At 40.8% G+C, this 17,428-nt stretch overlaps 1 protein-coding gene across 1 annotated transcript in view; it reads left to right on the forward strand.

Moving 5' to 3' along the window:
* PAPSS1 (3'-phosphoadenosine 5'-phosphosulfate synthase 1) overlaps window positions 1–17,428 on the forward strand; it is a 105,235-nt gene that overhangs the window by 67,143 nt on the left and 20,664 nt on the right. Inside the window, exon 10 of the mRNA XM_025921420.2 lies at window positions 3,973–4,241. Within this exon, the coding sequence (XP_025777205.1) occupies window positions 3,973–4,241 (269 nt within the window). The remainder of the gene's footprint in view (window positions 1–3,972; window positions 4,242–17,428) is intronic.

The raw sequence follows: 17,428 nt of genomic DNA on the forward strand, positions 1-17,428 counted from the left end.
TTCAGCCAGAATCCACAGCTACTAACATTATACTCTATTTGCTTTGTTGTTCTCACTCTGTCTGAAAGTTGTAGACATGAGGGGATGCCTCATTATCCCTTAGTATGTCTACATGCCTTTCCTAAAAATTCCAATCTCCTGCCTAACCATAGCATGCTTGTCAAACTCTGCCAAAGAATATTGATGTAACACTGTCAAACCCATATACTCTGTTCAAATGCTGCCATTGTCTTAAGAAGGTCCTTTAGAGCAAAACCAACAACAGCAATCATGTTTTTTCTTTGCCACCTTTCCTTTCTGGTTCAGGACTCAGACATGTCTCTTTAGTCTACTTCAGTCTGGAATTGTGTCTGTTATGACCTTGACATTTTTTTTTTTTTTAATTTTTTTTTCAACGTTTTATTTATTTTTGGGACAGAGAGAGACAGAGCATGAACGGGGGAGGAGCAGAGAGAGAGGGAGACACAGAATCGGAAACAGGCTCCAGGCTCTGAGCCATCAGCCCAGAGCCTGATGCGGGGCTTGAACTCACGGACCGCGAGATCGTGACCTGGCTAAAGTCGGACGCTTAACCGACTGCACCACCCAGGCGCCCCGACCTTGACATTTTTTAAGAGTACCTATCATTTATTTTTGGAATGTCTGTCGTTTGGATTTATCTGCTGTTTCCTTACAATTAGATTCAGGTTATACAATTTTGTCAGAGATCCTACTGGAAGCATTTGTGAGTTCTCAGTGCATCATATTTGGTGGCTCACAATTTTGATTTGTCCTAAACTTTTTTTTTTAAGATTAACTTTTTAAAAAAATTTACATTTCTCTCTTGTTTAAGATTGTGTTTGCCAGGTTTTCCTGCTGTAAAGTTAACAAATTTTGTACTTACTAAGAAGTATTTTTGGAGAGAGATTTTGAAACTATAAATATCCTATTATCAAACTTTTACCCACTAGTTTTAAGGGAAGCAAAAATAATATAAAAGCATGGAGGGGCATAAAACATTAAGAGACTCTTAAATACAGAGAATAAACAGAGGGTTGCTGGAGGGGTTGTGGGCGGGGGGAGGATGGGCTAAATAGGTAAGGGGCTTAAGTAATCTACTCCTGAAATCATTGTTGCACCATGTGCTAACTAATTTGGATGTAAATTATAAAAAATAAATAAATTCTAGAAAGTAACAAAACAAACAAAAACCAGATACTGCCAAGTGGTGAGTTTTCTAATTGTCATTCTTCCTACATTTGTTTGTTGACCTTCTGCCATAAGGTAGAGTATTCCATTCTCTCCCATTGGTTTATTCATTTATTTTATTCTTAAATTTTTTTTAATGTTTATTTATTTTTGAGAGAGGGAGGATGAGCGGGGGAGTGGTAGAGAGAGAGGGAGACACAGAATCTGAAGCAGGCTCCAGGCTCTAAATTGTCAGCACAGAGCCTGATTCAGGGCTCGAACTCACAGACCGCGAGATCATGACCTGAGCCGAAGTCGGATGCTTAACTGACTGAGCCACCCGGTGCCCCTTGTTGATTTTATTTTTTATGTACTCACATATTCCTGTTTTACTCAGTAGGTTACAATTCATTACTATCATTAGCATTATTATTTACGTTGGTGTTTAACTTGTCCTGGGTTGGCCATTGGGGTTAGTCATTGGGTCATACTGGTTGCTCTACCCACTCATTTTCTGAGCACTTCCTTTCTTTATGACACACAAGATGTTCCAGCTCATGTTGTACTTGCCTTGCCCTAGCCCTAGAATCAGCCATTTTACCAGTGGTATTTAGAATAGAAAATTTGTGCTTTTGTTTTGCTCATTGTCCTTGGGTAGTGGTTGCTTGCAGGACCTTTCAGTGGACAGAACTAAAAGGTGTGTATATGTATATGCACACACACACACACACAAATAACCCCACACATTTATAGGTGAAGACCATGAGCTCATGCCGATACTTTCAGTCCTAATTCAGTACCGCATAGTCTATTCTAGCCTTTCTCCTTTCCGTATTTATGTCTTCCATCTCCGACAGTTTTTTGTTTTAATGTTTTTAATTTAATAGTCGGGAAGGGGCAGAGAGAGGGAGGGAGACAGAGGTTCCGAAGCAGGCTCTGGGCTGACAAGCCATCAGGCAGCGAGCCTGATGCAGGCTTGAACCCACAAACTGTGAGATCATGATCTGAGCCAAAGTCAGACTCTCAACCAGCTGAGCCACCCAGGCGCCACCATCTCCTACAGTTGAGAATCCTGGCTCCCATTATCCTTACTATATTTACGTATTTGCCCTCCCTTGCTGTATATAAGCAGTCTCCCAAACAGGTGGTCTCCTTGGCCGTGGTCCTGCAGGCTTGTGCTGGCCCAGAGTCCTCCCCACTCCCTGAGGTGTGAGTCTGGAGTCTCCCCCCGCTCCCTATCAGTGCAGTGACTCCCATTGGCCCAGGAGGAGGATTCACTGATGCTTACTAAGTGTGTTTGTTGAGATCAGGCTGTTTATAAAGAATGGGCAGCATAAAGTGAAGGGAAGAGAGGTGAGTGACCAGACTTAGGCCGGAATCAGAGTGGGTAAGGTCAGGCAGTAATCTCCTAAGTGGGGAAATATATACATTCTTCATTTGTCCTTTTATGAAGGACTAGAGTATATGCAGTAGAGTCAGGAGGTAAAATTGCTTCTTGCTCCCAGAGTAGGAGGAATTCTGGAGTTTTACTTAATGGTCAAAGGGATGTTTGGGGATCTTTTTATATCCATATATAAAACAAAATTTGAAGTGAATTCAGGATAGAAAAACTTTCGGGTGTGTACCCTCTTCCCATCTCCTTAAGGCAGAATAGTTTTAAATGCTCATATATTTGTATCAAGACTTTCTTATTCTTTGTACTTTGTATCAGCTATTTCATGGGTGAAAACCAGCCTTGTTCATGTATAAAAGGTAACCTAACAACTTCAAAGCATAACAATAATGCTGTAAATCTTGGAATATCGCAGGATGTGTGCCCCCCCCCCCCCCCCCCCGCGCTCAAAAAAACGCAAACTGCTGGTCAAATAAGGTGTCACAAATTTCCTCCTGTGGCCTTTTGTCATCATGATAGAAGACAGAATTCAGAACAGATTGGGGAAGACATTGTATGATTTGGCTTACAGTTGTTAGAAGAGGGGAAGATATTCTTCTGAGTCAGGCTTCGACCAACATGGCTTGATGCTCTACCACATGTTGTGAGGGCAGTAAAACACACAGCTCTTCTAACTGGGTTCACCACTCTGTTCTGTGAAATTTCTCTATGACTCCAAAGAACCATGCTTTCTAAGAACATAGCCTGTTAGCAAGCTCCATGTGGGAGTAAAGGCAGGGTTGTAAGCAGAATTAGTCTAGGAGTTTTCATTGCTTGGGTAATAGCAATGGCTCTTGTGAGGGATAGTGTTGTTGCTAAAAACTGTAATACAAAATCTAGACCTGGCATCACAAAACAACATAGGGTTCTAGTCAAGCAAAGTTAAAATCAGTGTATATGAGCACATTTGGATAGTAAGTAACTTTTTTAAACTATAAGTTTTTCTACCTTCCTGTCTCCTTTTAATAATGCAGTGTCTTAGGTACTGTGGAGGGATTGACCTGGTGGGTAATTAAGGCACAGGCCAAGAAATTATATCCATTGTGAGCAGCTGAACCAGGATGTTGGGACCAGAAAGTCTGGTGATTATTCTCGTTTCCCATGAATGCAGAAAGCAATTGTTGTAAATCCATGACCATTCTATTACACATCCTCAGACATGTAAAATTTGTAAAGTAAAAACATAGCAGAAGTAGAGGTCAAGTTGCCTTGGAGTAAAAGGTCAAAGCAGTATATGTTTTTCACCAGTCTCTGATTGTGGGCATGTATGTTTGTTTAATCCTAAGCATCAAGCTTTAGGAAGAATTGCTTATCCTTTGGAAGGTAATCTGTTAGAAAAGTACTATTCTTGACTCTGGAAATTCTCTTTTCAGATGCTGTCTTTGCATTTCAATTACGCAACCCAGTGCACAATGGACATGCTCTGTTAATGCAGGATACCCATAAACAACTTCTAGAGAGGGGCTATCGGCGCCCTGTCCTTCTCCTTCACCCTCTTGGGGGTTGGACCAAGGATGATGATGTCCCTTTGATGTGGCGTATGAAGCAGCATGCTGCAGTACTGGAAGAAGGAGTCCTGAATCCAGAAACAACAGTGGTGGCCATCTTCCCATCTCCCATGATGTATGCTGGGCCAACTGAGGTAGACTGCTTTTAAGATTTGAACTGCAGCACAGTTGAAATCACATTTACTAATATAGCTAGAGTGGATATTTCTTTGATCTGTTGGTCTGCTCCAGTCATTGCCTGGAGTACTCTCCTGCTCTGTTGGGAATGTTCTTTAGAGGTGGCCCCAGAAAAGCAGCCTTTTTGTGAACAAGAAGACAGAGACTTGGCTTTTGGTCCCAGTTTTGTGAAGGAGGGAACATTCCCTGCAGACAGATGGCTCAGTGAGCTTGGGAAGGTGTGACAGAGGTACCCCTTAAAACTGTTGGCTAGCTCTGATAATACCCATCTTAGTCCTTTAACAAAGTACTGTCATTCTTCCCTGGAAACAGATTTGGTCTGATTTTTGTAGCTTCTAAATTTTGGAAGGGCCACAGGTATTTTAGTGGGAAGGTAAGCATGGTACCTTTTAAAAAATTCTCAGAAAACATTCTTCATCTGTTTATAAAAGACTAGAACAGAATAGAGTCAGGAAGTAAATTACTTTTTAAAAAAAAAAAATTATTTTAAGTTTATTTATTTATTTTGAGAGAGAGTGAGAGAATGAGCCAGGGAGGGGCAGAGAGAGAGGGAGAGACAGAATCCAAACCAGGCTCTGCACTGACAGCGCAGAGCCTGATGCAGGGCTTGAACTCCTAAACTGTGAGATCATGACCTGAGCCAAAGCAAGAGTCAGACACTTAACTGACTGAGCTATCCAGGCGCCCCAAAATTACTTCTTGATATTTGGTGGGAGGAGGGTTCTGGAGTTCTCTTTAGTGGGCAAAAAGAATGTTTTGAGATCTTTTTATGAGCATACATATAGAAGAGCACTTAATCAGGTTTTTGCTTCAAGGCAGAATAGGCATTCAAAAAAAATTTTGTTGAATGGATGAAAAAAATCAATGAATGACCTAAGAAACAGTATGTGGCAAATTCCTAGCTAGCTTCTTGTTGAATTTTCAAGATGAAGTGCACATTATTGTTGCACTGTTTTTCAGCCCTTGAAAGGAGATCAATTTATTTATAATTACTTGGGAGGCAAACCCTTTTAAAAAAGATCTAAATAATTTGTGTATATTCTGTGATGTCTTCCTCCAAAAACGTTTGGGAAATCCAAGCGTGTTTGGCTGTTTAGGCTCAAGCCTAAAAATTTTCATTGGAACTTAGTTGTGGGGTTGTACACTCTTACTCTTTATCCAAGAAAAACCGACAAAGATAAAACAATCATAACAAAAAAGCTGAAAGATTAAAATGTATTTGATTCTCTTCTTAGATCCAATGTAAATAATGCATTGGAACTTCAGTAGATAAAACTCCTCATATTCTTCTTTGTTGGTATCAAACGTTCATGAAAATGGGGCAGTGATCACCCTTTAAGTTTCCTAGAGACCACTGCGACCTTTAGTTCTTATATCTCAAAGAGTGATTAAATTGTTTTTGAGAAAAAGTAATGAATTTTGTTCCAGTAGTTCCACACCCTTTCCTTTGGTGCTGTCTTCATCATCATTTTATTTATTTATTTATTTATTTATTTTTTTAATTTTTTTTTTCAACGTTTATTTATTTTTGGGACAGAGAGAGACAGAGCATGAACGGGGGAGGGGCAGAGAGAGAGGGAGACACAGAATCGGAAACAGGCTCCAGGCTCTGAGCCATCAGCCTAGAGCCCGACGCGGGGCTCGAACTCACGGACCGCGAGATCGTGACCTGGCTGAAGTCGGACGCCTAACCGACTGCGCCACCCAGGCGCCCCTTCATCATCATTTTAAAGGAGTCATTTGGTCTGAAATTCTGCGGAGTTTGGATGAGTGGTTTTGAAAATGGGAGTGACCCAAACGACCAGCGTCAGGAATAGGCTACCTAGGAAAGGGAAGGGCTTTACCATCCGAATTGAGGATATATTTTGTCCTCTTTGTGTTTCGTTTCTTTGTCCTTATGTAAAAGGGGAAGAGAGATGACATTTTAAATAAACCAAAAATTGCTTTTAAAAAGGGGAGGCTGAGAGGATAAGTAGTAAAAACAGCCAGCTGTGGTAAAACCAGATTATGCTTTCTTGAGAGAACACAACAGAGGATGGAAGCATGCTGTTTTGTCTACATTGGAAAGGTTTTTCCATCTTCTGATTTCAGAACCTGGGCTGTTTCTTACGGAAGATTCAAAGGTGAGGGTATGTAAAGGTACATTTGGGGTGCAAGCTAGCATTTTGGCTTATCTAAGGGTTGAGTTTTTGGCAAGCATAGCTGACTTGTTGGTGAGCTGGCTGCAGCAGGCCCTTCCTTGGCCTCAGATTTGACTCCTGTGGCTACCCATCGGGGCATTGTCTGGTGAAGACACTACAAGCCTGCTGCCGGGGGGTCCAGGCATGGTTGTGGTTTGCCACCGGTTGGTTTGTAATCTCAGGTTAGGCTTCTTTGGACTTCTCTGGGTTACATTTAAATGCACAATAAATGATTATTTAACTGGTGCACAGGGAGGTCGGACTAAATGTTCTTTAAAGGGTCTGTTCCAGGTCGTTTTCTAGTTTGTCTTATTTTATTTGAACCTCATATTTAAGTGTGGCATACGTAGGAAGCAGCGCACATTTTACAGATGTATGGTTCAATGAATTTCTCCCATTTGAACAGTTATACGGCCAGCATCCAGACTTTAAAAAACAAAGACTATTAATCTGCACCCTAGATGCTGTCCTTCCTGTCCTTCTGTTCCCTCCCTGTTTTCCCCCAGGTGGTCATTGCTATCCTCACTTCTTACATCGTGGGTCCAATTTGCTTGTGCCAAAGTGTGGATACCCTGGGAAGCAGACTCTGAGAGCAAGGTTAGAGTTCAGGAAATTTATTAGGGAGAGCCCTTGGGATCAATGCTCATGGAAGAGGAGAGAGAGGAAGGGAGTGGGGTTGGGTAGAGGGAAAAGTTGAGCTGTGATTCAGTCTTAGCGGAAGCCTGATTTGACCCTATGGAGTCATGGAAAGGCCCTCAGAGATGTTCCATGTTGCAGAAGAAATAGTCACTGACGCCCCTGTGTTGACCAGTGATTGGCTGCCCAGGGAAGGGGAATGCCCTTGGCCACTGTTGCTCTTTTCTGCAGAGGCAGTTTCTGAAGAAGGCTGACAGCTGCTGGGTATGTGTTGGCCCCTCTCCCAGAAGCTAGGAAAGAGTCCTCTTTTCCTGGGGGGACCCAAGTGTTGCATCACAACATCCAGTCCAGCCTTTTTATAACTGAAATCATGCAGTATATACTTTTTTTGTGTCTGGTTTCTTTCACTTTACATTGTGTTTCTGAAACTCACATCGTGTGTGGTTATTCTTAGTACAGTCACTAAGTACTACCGTACTTGTGTGTGATTGTACCCAATTCTGTTGGTGAGCATTTGGGCAGTCGCCAGTGCTTTGCTATTAAGAATAATGCTGGAAAAAAAATTGGGTGTTGTATGGAAACCAATTTGACAATAAATTTCATAAAAAAAAAAAAAAAAGAATAATCCTGGAGGTGGCTCAGTTGATTAAGCATCCAACTCTTGATTTTGGCTCAGGTCATGATCTCACAGATTGTGAGTTCGAGCCCTGATGGTGTGGAGCCTGCTTGAGATTCTCTGTCCTCCTCTGTTTCTGCCCCTTCCCCTGGCTCTCTCTCAAAAATAACCAAACATAAAAAAAAAAAAAATAGTGCTAGTATGAGGATTTTAAGTGCATGTCTTTTCATGGACATTTGTGTTGGTATATTCCTAGGGCTAGCATTGGTGGGTCATAGGGTTTGCATTTGTTCAGCTTCAGCACATGCTGTCCATCAGTTTTCCCTTGTGGTTGTACCATTCTACTCTCCCAAGTGAGAAAATAAGTTATGTCCTCACTATACATGATTATCTCTTCTCTTCCATTTTAGCCAGTTTGTTCCTTTAGCCTATTTAGCCTCACATTTTATAATACTTTACTACTTCTTAGCCAACCTCAAAAATGTTTTCATTGAGCCAGTTTTACTGGAGAGGAAATGGAGAAGTGGGAAATGAGTTGTATTTATATACAATGATTGAGAAATGGAATATAATAATAGCTCATTTTCATTGAGTTTTTACTGTATTTGCCTGGCAACATTTCAGGGATTTTATGTGTAGTAGCTAACTTATTCTTTCTGGTAACACTAAGAGGGTAGGTATGATTATTCTCAGTTTACAGATGAGGAAACTGAGGTAGAGCTGTTAATAAACTTTTCTAGATCACAGAGTAGTCTATAGATAGTCTGGGTCCAGGGCCATGTACTATAACTTCCACAAAATTTTTTTTTTTTTTAGTTTTGTGGTATATTGTTAAAATATATATATATATTTTTTTAATTTTTTTTTTTTAACGTTTATTTAGTTTTGGGACAGAGAGAGACAGAGCATGAACGGGGGAGGGGCAGAGAGAGAGGGAGAGACAGAATCGGAAACAGGCTCCAGGCTCTGAGCCATCGGCCCAGAGCCTGACGCGGGGCTCGAACTCACGGAGCGCGAGATCGTGACCTGGCTGAAGTCGGACGCTTAACCGACTGCGCCACCCAGGCGCCCCTAAAATATATATTTTTAAATATTTACTTTGAGAAAGAAAGAGAGGAAATCCCAAGCAGGCTCCGTGGAGGGCTCGAGCTCATGAACCATGAGATTATGACTTGAGCTGAAACCAAAAATCGGATGCTTAACTGACTGAGCCACCTAGGCACCCCAAAATATGTTTTGAAATAGGTGGCCACATATGTTTTGAAAAAGAGTTTGGAAATAAATTCTTAAATCATCCTATAAGAGTCCCAAAACAGTGAGGTCAGATGGCCCTGTCTGGTGTTCATTGGAAGAGGAACTTGTACACAGTGGCTTTCAAACTTATTTTTTGTTCATCACAGCCTAGAATTGTGGGTTGTGAGATATTTTTGTCCATCTGTATTCTTGCTCTTTGTATTCTTATGATACCTGCCTCATGGTATTAGTAATATCTGCCTATCTTTTTGTTGTTGTTGTTCGGAGTGGATAGGATGATGTAAATCATTTAGTACATTGCCTGGTTGGTGGCAGCACATGATAATAATATCAACCGTCTTTACTAAAGACAATAACAAACTGCTTTGCTGCAAGTTCTCAACACCCCTAGGATTCTGTCCCCACATCATGGGAGCTGCCTGTATACCTCAGGGCACTTGTCAATCTGTGTGAAGTCCTAGAATTTCAGCTTCGGAGGGGTGACCTCCTCTGGAACAGACTTCATGTCCTTTGGTTTGGAATGTCCTTTGGTGTTTGAGATAATAAAGAACATGAAAATAAATAATAAAAAGACAATGAAGATAACCACTTTTTGAGTGCCTGGGTGTGTGTCTGTCACACTGAATAGATTCTTTGCCTACATTGTATAACCTCATCCCCACAACAACTCAATGAGACAGCTTTGTTCTCATTTTACAGATGAGGTTACTGAAGCTCAGAGAGGCCAAGTGGCAATGGTGGTCCATCAGAGAACATCAAGAGTGGGACCGTAAAGTGGTAAAAGCAGATTTTATTCAGGAACTATTGCGATAGGGAAAAGAGTCCAGTATAAAACTGTGCTCACTTCTGAATACTGCTAAAGTGGGGATTGACAGCCAAAGGGCAGAGTGGGTGGTAGTGGGGAAAGGGTGGGGAGGTGGTTGGGAGGGGGCTAGTCAGTGGATAGAAAATTACCAAGAGGAAACATCAGAAGTTATGAGCAAGGGATGATTCCAGTTAAGCAGACGTCGCAGGATTCTTGCTGAAGTAGGCCACCTGATCCAGTATCACTTGGTTGGGGGGTGTAGGTGAGGAAGAAGAATTTGATCACATGTCGAGGATGGAGAGTTTTGACTAACCTGACTTGGCAAGAATTTTACTAAAGCTGGGTCACACGAGCTGTACGTGGAAGGACACTGAGGGCTTAGAGGAGCCTCTCTAGAGTTAGGTCAAAAAGCGAGTCAGATCTTTCACCAGCATGACTGCAGAGTGGTGCTGAAACTGTGGCCTGCTGTTCTTTTCTCCAGAGCTCCTTGCTGCCCGGAAGTCCCTAAGGGGCCTGTGCTTTGCCAGTGGATGGGAGGGCAAAGAAGTCCGGTGCCTGCACAGAGCTCTCACGTTTTCTAGAAGAGTATAAAAGCACCTTAAAGTTGTATCTGCCTTGTAGATCTCTATCTGGAGTATTAGTTATAAGCTAAGGGGTGTGGCTCTTGTCAGGAAGCACTGATCTGGTACCTGAGCAAGGGGCAGTTTTTAACTTCTGAACTTTTAAAGAACAAACTAGAAGTTCTAGTAAACACCTTTGTATTTTAAACCCCTTAAATGTTTTACTGTTTACGACCTGGCAGGGTGTAAACTGTTAGATTGGGTGACTTAAGAAAACTATTTCTTTATCTCAAGTGCACCCCCCCGCCCCCTGCCCTTGAGTGTTTGACTTATTTGGCTTATTCACAGCCTTAAGTGAAAAATTTTTCTGTAATTAAAAAAACACTCATTTTTTTGTAGCTTTTCCAGTGACATCAGGAAAAAGTCTGCCAGTAATGCTTATTTGCCAACTAATAATAATAAAAAAATAAAAACAATGACTCTTCCTTTAATCATTTTCTGTAGGTCATTTAGAAGGCATTGGTACCAGATTTGTTTCCCTCGCACAAATGCTTTTTAGAGCAATGAGCAGCTGTTAAGCCTGTTTGGTTATCAACAGGATGTCCCTGATTTTCCAGTCTGTAAAGATTTAATGGCTTGATTCCTAAATTCCATTTTAGGAATTTGGTGGGTGGGGGAGGCATGTGGAGCGAGAGTTACTTTTCTAATGCTGAAAAGGTGTTATGTGCGAGCATTTTCATTTTTGTGAGGTATCCATTGACTGTAGGAAATTGTGGTTGTCCTATCTCACAAAATACTAAATCCATTTTTGTGAAGGATAAATAAATGCATGAGAGTGCTGAAAGTCCCATGTATTATGGAATGTGAATGTGTGCAGCTTATAGCTACATCCTTGGTTTAAGACATTTGGATGAGGTTAACCAGTCGAATTTCGGAGGAAACATACAGTTGGAGGTAGCGATTTCTCTTTGCTGTGGAAGTTATCCATGCATGAGTAAATGACTCCTTAATAGCAACTCTTTCTGTGTAAATGAGCAGATGCCCTACGTGGGGGACAGTAGGAGCATATTGCCACCTGGATGCCAGTGTGTTTATTTAATTAGTCGGTGCTTCGCACCAGGATCTGCAGCGTAAGTAGGATGTCTGTTAGGATATACATCTGTTCTCCCTGTAAGGACTTCTAAGAGTTCCAGCAACCTAAAGGGACATTACTTCTTGAGATCTGAGCCTAATTATAGGAGCCATAGACTCCCAAATTTTAATTATAAACTTTGATCCTCTCTGGGGTCTTTGATAATTTTGTCTTCTCATTTATATTATTCATGTTTCTAGAGTGAATGACTCTTCACACCGAGTGGGATCAGTAGAGCCCGTAACTAATTTCATGTCAGTTTTGATCGGGTTTTATGACTAAATTAGTTTTAAAAGCTCGGCGTTTGGGGTTTTTGATTTTTCACAGGGATGTGTTACCTAATTGTAATTTCACAAAATGTACATATATCCTGTTGTATACCTTAAACTCACACAGTGTCGTATGTCAATTATATCTTAATAAAGCTGGGAAAAATTGGATTTCAGGTTTTTGGATAAGCAGATGTGGGGTCTGTTGCACAAAAACATTTAGAATCTGTTGATGTATTTTTATTTTGAAAGTAATTTTGAGGGGCATCTGGGTGGTTCAGTTGGTTGGGCATGTGATTTTGGCTCAGGTCATGATCTCGTGGTTCATGAGTTCAAGTCCCACATTCAGTTTGCTGTTGTCACCGCAGAGCCTGCTTTGGATCTTCTGTCCCCCACCCCCCACCCTCTGCTCCTTCCCCGCTTGTGTGCGCCCTCTCTCCCTCAAAAGTAAATAAACCTAAAAAAATAATAATAATTTTGAGGATCTGTATAGTCTGATATTTTATATATTTTTAGCTTATTTATAGTTTCTTGATAACTGAAGTTACTAATTTAATTCAGAGACATTAAATTTTATAAGTGTTTTAGGATGCTTTTCATGGTGGAAAATAATCCCTTTTTTCTCCTGATTTTTCTATAGATTCTCTGCTCAGCATCTGTTCTGGTTTCTTACTAAAGCAGCATCATGTTCTAATATTGTCTGTTAGTCTGGTTTTCCGAGGTTTCCTGCAATTATGTAATCTACACTGTTTCTTTCCTAAATACAGTGCTAACTAGAATTTTTTTTCTGCTGGCGTTCCATCTTACTGTAGGGCCTGACACGGTATAAGGGCTCAGTAAGAATAGGTATGCATGGATTTGGGGGCTGGAGATGCCCAGGAATAATACTTGATCTCTGAGTTGTTCATTTTGCAGCCTTGGACATGTTACTAAAACTCTCTAAGTTACTAGTGTACTTATTTATAAAACAGGAATAGTAACTGATCAATGTGCTGTATATATAAAATGGGATAATATTTATAAAACACTTTGTGCAGTGACTAGCATATTAGGAAGAGCTCAGTAATTGGTACCTGTTTTGATCTTCTCTGACCCTGGTAAAGGACTTCATGAAATGTTTTTCAGTGCCTTACCACCTTTGGTTCCTTAAAATAATACTCGCTGAGAGAGTGGAGAGGCAGAAGCAAATCAAGCTCTTTGGTCTCTTTTTAAAAGCAAATTTTGGGACCCTGGGCTTGACAGGCAGGAGCAAGAGGGGCAATCTGGGCCACGGTGGATTTACTCCCACCCACCATGGGAGAGTTTCCCCTCCCCAATCCTCCCACTCAGCAAGGCTGGGCTCAACCAGGACAGCATTATTTATAAATAAAATTAGTTTGGTTGCTTATGGTTCTGAACAAATACATCTCTTACATTTGAGTTGTATTGTTCGAAGACTCAGCTGAGATTCCTTGTGAAAAAGGGGCACTTTGGAAAAACTTGTAATTTGAATGTTAGATCTCAGTTTCTTGATTTGCAGAAGGAAGGCTTTGGATTCCACAGTCAAAACTCCCTTTCAACTCTGAGGATTGTGTGAGAGTAATTCTAAGTTGTGTATAATTACAAGTTGGAGAATTAAACATCTAAGTAGAATTTGTAATTTTTGCATTGTACATCAGAAATGTGACTCTTGTCAGGACTGAATACCATACAGAGTAATAGATATTGGTAGAAGCATTTAGAGTACTAGTCGCACCATTAAGATAGAAAGCCATTAGAACCAGAATCTAATGATGGGAAGGATGAACCTCCTTTTTCATTTGTCTCTCTAGATTTTCCAGTCACTTGAAGAGTTTAAAATCATGCCTACTGCTGAGAAATCAGGAGGCAAGCCACTATGATTTGGGAATTTCAAGAAAATAGATTAATATTTGAGTGATTAACGTACAAAGAAGAGAGGGGTATTTTAACATGCAATTCATGAGATGAATGAAGGTAGTCTTTTTACCCAACAAAAGTAGATCATGGATTTGACTTTCTAAAGAATTTTTGTGTACTATTAAAATAAGTACGTTTTTGATAGTCTGGAAAAGAAAATTTGCACATTTATGTAAGAAAATCATTTCTGTGCCTAATGTTCTTTTATAAACCAGTTGAGTATTTGAGTTTTGCTATATGGAATGTTGACTTTGATAAAATTTATTACACTTCTCTAAAAGCAAATGTCGGTATAAATATATAAAGAAATAGGTCACTTAAGTTGGCCATATATTGTTCTACTTATTCTCAATATTCTTAATAAGAAAAGTTGAACATATATACTTAATCTGCTAGGCTTCTGGGATAGTGGGATTTCTCAACTGGGGCAGGAGAGGATGGTGTAGGTAGGAGTTGTGGTATTATAAGAGGTGGTATTTCTAGTTATATATTTTTATAATGTAATTTTATTTTTTAATTTTTTATTATTTTTTAAATGTTTATTTTTGAGAGAGAGCAAGAGCGAGCGAGCAAGGGGAGGGACAGAGAGAGAGAGAGGGAGACTCAGAATCCAAAGCGGAGCTGTCAGCACAGAGCCTGATGTGGGGCTCAAACCCACGAGCCATGAGATCATGATCTGAGCTGAAGCTGGACGCTCAACCGACAGAGCCATTCAGGCACCCCGATAATATAATTTTAAATTTGGAAAGTTTGTTCATTTTTTGTTTCAGAAACTCCTGAAAATAAAATTTACCAAAATCTTTGCCAGGTTTGAGAGTAGGGGGATAGGTGATGGCTGCTATTTTTCTAATGGAGTCAGGGAACAAATGGACTTTATGTTTGTCAAAAGGGATGTCAATTAAAAATGGGTAAGAGAAAAATAAATGGATATGTGACACTTTTCTGGGTAAGATGGACATATTGGGATGAGCAGTATGGGACAAGAGCAATTCTAAGGTATTTACATTATAAATATTGTGTATGGGAGAGAGAGAAGATGGCAGAGTACGAGGACGCTGGGCTCACCACGTCCTGCTGATCACTTAGATTCCACCCACATCTGCCTAAATATAAATAGTGTGTATGGAGATGTATAATTTGGGTTTGTGTCCATCAGTAATCTTTTGGTTCATTAGTCACACGATAACTTAATAAATCTATGAGGGTGGCAAGGAGCAGGCATTATAGGATTAATATTTGCATAGATAAATGTAATTTGAGTCAATTATAATTTGAATTATGAACTACTTCCCTATTCACACTATTGAACAGCAAAACTTAATTCTGACTTGGATTACAATATAGAAATTAAAGATTTGAATAAACCTTAGCCCCCACAGTGTACTTTGGGAGGAAATTCTAAGCAAATATCTATTTTACCTACAGTTATTGATTCTAAGTAGTCCATAGTCTGTGTAAAATTTTGATAAGACACTTCTCAAACCTTATTTGAAAGTGAAGTGAGATAATTGTTGGACCTCAATATTAGGTAGAATTTGAACAGGGGAAGTTTAAAGAATTACTAGACTTCAATAGAAGAGTAATTATAAAAATGTAAAGTGAACTCTGAAGGGTACCCTAGGGTTGAGGGAGATTACAAAAGTAGAGATAAACTTAGAAAAGAAATCCCCCTACCTAAAGCTGGGCTTCAGACCTCATTGAAAAAGGCATGGTTTAGGGGTGCCTGGGTGGCTCAGTTGGTTGAGTGTCCAACTTGTGGTTTTGGCACAGGTCATGATCTCCCGGTTCGTGGGATTGAGCCCCGTGTTGGGATCCACGCTGACAGCACAGAGCCTGCTTGGGATTCTCTATCCCTCTCTCTCTGCCCCCCCCCCCCCCCCCGCCGCCCCCATAAATAAGTAAAGAGAAAGCATGGTTTCATCCCACCACATGGTGGAGAAATTCAGTGGACTGTCTGGACCATAACTGGTTCACAGAAACCAGAAAGCAGGAAACAACCCTCTGATGAACAGGCTAGCTGAGGCTGACAGACCAGTGCTGAGTGGGTCAGGACTTTGGGAGGGAGCCCTCTTGCTGCCAGAGCAGTGCACAGAGTGTGATAGCTGTGTTGAGGTGGATGCAGGAAATAACTTTCTGGGGCACGGGTGAGCACAGGCTGGTGGGTGGGTGAATGGCAGGACTTAGAAAACTGCTGCTGAGAGGCTTGGAATGCACCAGTGTCTGCACTAGGAGGGCAGCAATGAGGTGGTCATTGGGCTCAGGCTAGGGCTTGAGGTCGTTGAAGGCTTGTGTACTTTGGGCTTGCCCATGGGCCCGAGTGCCACCCATATCCTCCATACACAGGCCGCTTGGACAACCCCTTCCTACTACAATGTCTCTGATACCCTCTACTGATAAAACTAAGCATTTCTTCTTTACAGTGAGCATAGTGTTAAAAGAGTTCAATCTGTTGTCTCAGAACAAGTACTGAAGGGTGAATTTGGAGTTGAGAGACAACTGATTGATAATTGGCACAAAAACCTAGAGTGACATGCCCAAAAACATTAAAAACAAACTTCAGAAGGGGCGCCTGGGTGGCTCAATTGGTTAAGCATCCGACTCTTAATTTCAGCTCCAGTCATGATCTCACAATTCATGGGATCCAAGTCCTGCATTGGGCTCTGCACTGACAGTGAGACCCTGCTGAGGATTCTCTCTCTCCCTCTCTGTCTGTCCCTCCCCAGCTTGTGCATTCTCTTTCACTCTCTCAAAATAAATGAATGTTAAAAAAAAGCCTCAAAAAAATGAGAAGTGCCAGTAAATTACCTGTGGGCTAGAATGAAGCTATTGACACTTTAAAGGAAAACCACACAATTCAGACTCCTTAGAAGAAATCATGTGCTAGTCCAGCTTGCAGTAACAAATTGTTTAAAATATGAAGAAGCAGAAAGGGGTGATCTATAATTCAGAATAAAACTGTCACTAGAAACATACCTTGAGATGATGCTGATGTAAGAATTAGCAGTTAAGAGCATTAAAACTTCTTTTTTTTTTTTTTTAATTTTTTTTTTTCAACGTTTATTTATTTTTGGGACAGAGAGAGACAGAGCATGAACGGGCGAGGGGCAGAGAGAGAGGGAGACACAGAATCGGAAACAGGCTCCAGGCTCCGAGCCATCGGCCCAGAGCCCGACGCGGGGCTCGAACTCACGGACCGCGAGATCGTGACCTGGCTGAAGTCGGACGCTTAACCGACTGCGCCACCCAGGCGCCCCAGAGCATTAAAACTTCTTAAAGCAAATATGGTCTAACGGATAAGAAATCTCAAAAAAAAAAAAAAAAAAGGAAACTATAAAAAAAAAGAATCAAATGGAAATTCAAAGACTGAAGTAGATATGAAATGAAAACATTTGTTGTATGGAGTTAAATGCAGACTAGAGGTGGCAGAATAAAAGGTCAATGAGCTAGAAGTCACTCAAAGTTACCTGAGAAAAGAAAAAGGGAATTAGATGGGGAAAAAAATGAGCAGAGCCTCTGTGACTTGTGGGCAGTATCCAGCCATCTTACAAATGTGTAATTGGAGTTCTGAAAAGAGGAGAGAGAAAAAAATGTGGCAGAAAAGGTGTGAGGTTTTTAATTCAAGAAGACTAATAAATCTTAGAAAGGATAAATCCAAAGAAAACCACACTTAGGCACAAGCAGTCAACCTGCTGAAAATTAATGATATAAAGAGGAGCCTTAAAAGCAAAGTGATGGGGGCAAGGAGGTCTGACTTCTCAGGAGCGATACGAAGTAG

The sequence above is a fragment of the Puma concolor genome, chromosome B1 (assembly GCF_028749965.1).
Source record: "Puma concolor isolate L17-30 chromosome B1, mPumCon1.1.hap2, whole genome shotgun sequence".
Classification (NCBI taxonomy): domain Eukaryota; kingdom Metazoa; phylum Chordata; class Mammalia; order Carnivora; family Felidae; genus Puma; species Puma concolor.